Consider the following 2,500-nt stretch of genomic DNA (forward strand, 5'->3'; position numbering starts at 1 on the left):
ACCCCAGGGCGGGGCCAAACTTGTTATATAGTGTTTATGTGTAAAACACTTAAATTACATCCCCTAAATTTAATGCTATTGAAACTAAATTTAAACTAAATAGATATTTAGAAATAACAGGTAGTCCGATACCAAAATTGTAAATTTGGTTATTCCAGGTGTAGGGGTTTTGGTATCAGGGTGGGGCCAAAATGGTTAGTTATTAAATGTGTGAACAATAGACATTTTTAACTTCTTCTTGATAACTATATAAGGGGCAGGACAAAAACTGCCCAAAAATGACAAATTTTCAAAAATCTTTTTCTCAAGAACCACACACATGTAAGAAAAACTAAATGCATAGTGATATAGAGCAGGAAGACCTCTACCAAAATTGTAAATTTCATGATCTCCGGGTTAGGGGTTCTGACCTCAGGGTGGGGCCAAACTTGTTATATAGTGTTTATGTGTAAAACACTTAAATAACATTTTCTTTAGTGCTTTTGATACTAAATTAAAACTAAATGGATAGAGCAGATAGTCTTTTACCAAAATTGTAAATTTGATTGTCCCCAGAGTAAGGGTTTTGACCCCAGGGTGGGGCCAAACTTAGTATATAGTATTTATGTGTAAGTTTGCTGATACTGTATAAAATCTAAATGCATACTTAGGAATAGCAGAAAATGATGTATAAGAAATGGTGAATTTCACAACCCAGATTTATGACTTTAGGATGAGTCCAAATTAGTCATATATTTTGATGTTTTAATGTTAATACACCTATTATTTAAAGGCTTTCATCAGTGTATACACTTTTGATGGCAGTGAAGTTTTAAGAACACATCTTGTGTTATACTGTTGCTGAACATTAGAATTTAGCTTAGATATTCAGAACAGGAAATTTTTTCTAGATTTCATAGCCCATGGAAGTAGTGATACTTTTTCACTAGTATTCAGGTGACTGATAAGGCCTGTGGGCCTCTTGTTAAATTTGGACTTCTTCTCCAGAACCATTAGCTCAGTTTCAACCAAATTTTTAAAAAAAGAAGAAAGAAACATAAAGAACAAAACACACACGAAAGCTTCCATATATAGAGTAGATTCAAGAGAGGGTTAAAGTTTTGCATAGAAAATATTAGGAAAAATGTTCGAAAATTTTCTTAAGATCCACATAAGTTCAAACTGATATGTTCCACAAGGGTACAATTTGTTATGTTGATATGTAACATGTAAGGATTCTTATTTGTGTAAACTCAAAGTTTGTTCACATGTTGGGCCACAATAAGGGCTTAAGGTGTTTTAAACCGATATGTACAATATAATATGTCTTTATCTCTGTATGAGCAGTGTGACTTGGATACATGAGCCATGACCTCTGGTCTGAATTTAAATTCAGCAAGATAAAATATCTGTACTTCTGTATACAGGGAAATATTCAACCATTTCATTTTCATTCCTTTTGCTCTCACAATCAGTGGGCAGATTTTAGACAGAGAGAAACCATTGTATCTCTCATCTCTCTTTGAATGTAACGATGTCAGGGTGAATGTAAAATGGGGTGAAACCATTTGTTAGGGTAGAAGGGTTGGGGGAAAAAACACCAGGCAAAAATAACCCGGAATACAATCAATTGCATGTTTACTGTGTCAACAGCCAGCAACTGTTTCGATTGCACCTTAGGAATACGTCATAGCTACTGTCTAGGAGAAATAGACAGTAAATGTTGTATTTCTCTCTGTGACAGCTGAAAGATACTGTAGACTGCTGAAAAGTGAAGGGGGCTTAGAGTTGTTGGATACAGTCCAGGCAGACCCGAGAACTCTGGTTGCAGTGAGGAAACTAGCACAGACTGTGAGAGATCAAGTCTCAACCGGTCATCAGAAAGAGAATCCTTTACAAGATATTTCAGAACAATGTCAAATAGATGAGAATCTGGATGATTGAAAACAAAAAGTTTTTTCCTTCAGAGAATTTTATCAGTGTATCTTTTTCATCTGTATTATACAGAGAATCTTGTTATTGAAATTCATGATGTGAAAAATGCCTTCTTTATCCTACAGATGTGATATGATGTTTTGTTTGAGTGCATTTGTGGGTTTTTTTTATTTTAAAAGTGTTTATTTATTTACTAGCTAGATCTAGTAGCTACTGGTATGTGAATATCACCCTGTAAGAGTAACGTAACGCATGTACATGTAAACTTACTTAAGGATGGTTATGATTTTATCTTGTGCTGTGTTCACCTTTCCATTACTCAGTAGTTAGGTCCATAAATATAATAAATATTTGTAGGTATCATTTTTCTTTCAATACAATCCCCCACAAAGTTTCTCTGGAAACCGGAATAAGCATGTCCATACATGAAGACCTATGCACCAAGCATTTTTAGATTGTTTGTCCAATTTTGAGAACATTATTGTAAGGATTGATTCCTCTGTATGTTCTACATGTAACCTCAAATGTTTGCATCAAAGACCGATAAGCTCATGTTGGACACAAAAGTTGTTCATTAAATGAGGAT

At 34.3% G+C, this 2,500-nt stretch overlaps 1 protein-coding gene across 1 annotated transcript in view; it reads left to right on the forward strand.

Moving 5' to 3' along the window:
* Positions 1 to 2,500, forward strand: part of LOC125679155 (protein zer-1 homolog) — a 31,177-nt gene that overhangs the window by 22,219 nt on the left and 6,458 nt on the right. Inside the window, exon 17 of the mRNA XM_048918128.2 lies at positions 1,724 to 2,500. This exon is cut by the window's right edge and continues 6,458 nt beyond it. Coding sequence (XP_048774085.2) covers positions 1,724 to 1,923 — 200 coding nt within the window. The 3' untranslated portion in view covers positions 1,924 to 2,500. The remainder of the gene's footprint in view (positions 1 to 1,723) is intronic.

Source organism: Ostrea edulis, chromosome 2, assembly GCF_947568905.1.
Source record: "Ostrea edulis chromosome 2, xbOstEdul1.1, whole genome shotgun sequence".
Lineage (NCBI taxonomy): Eukaryota > Metazoa > Mollusca > Bivalvia > Ostreida > Ostreidae > Ostrea > Ostrea edulis.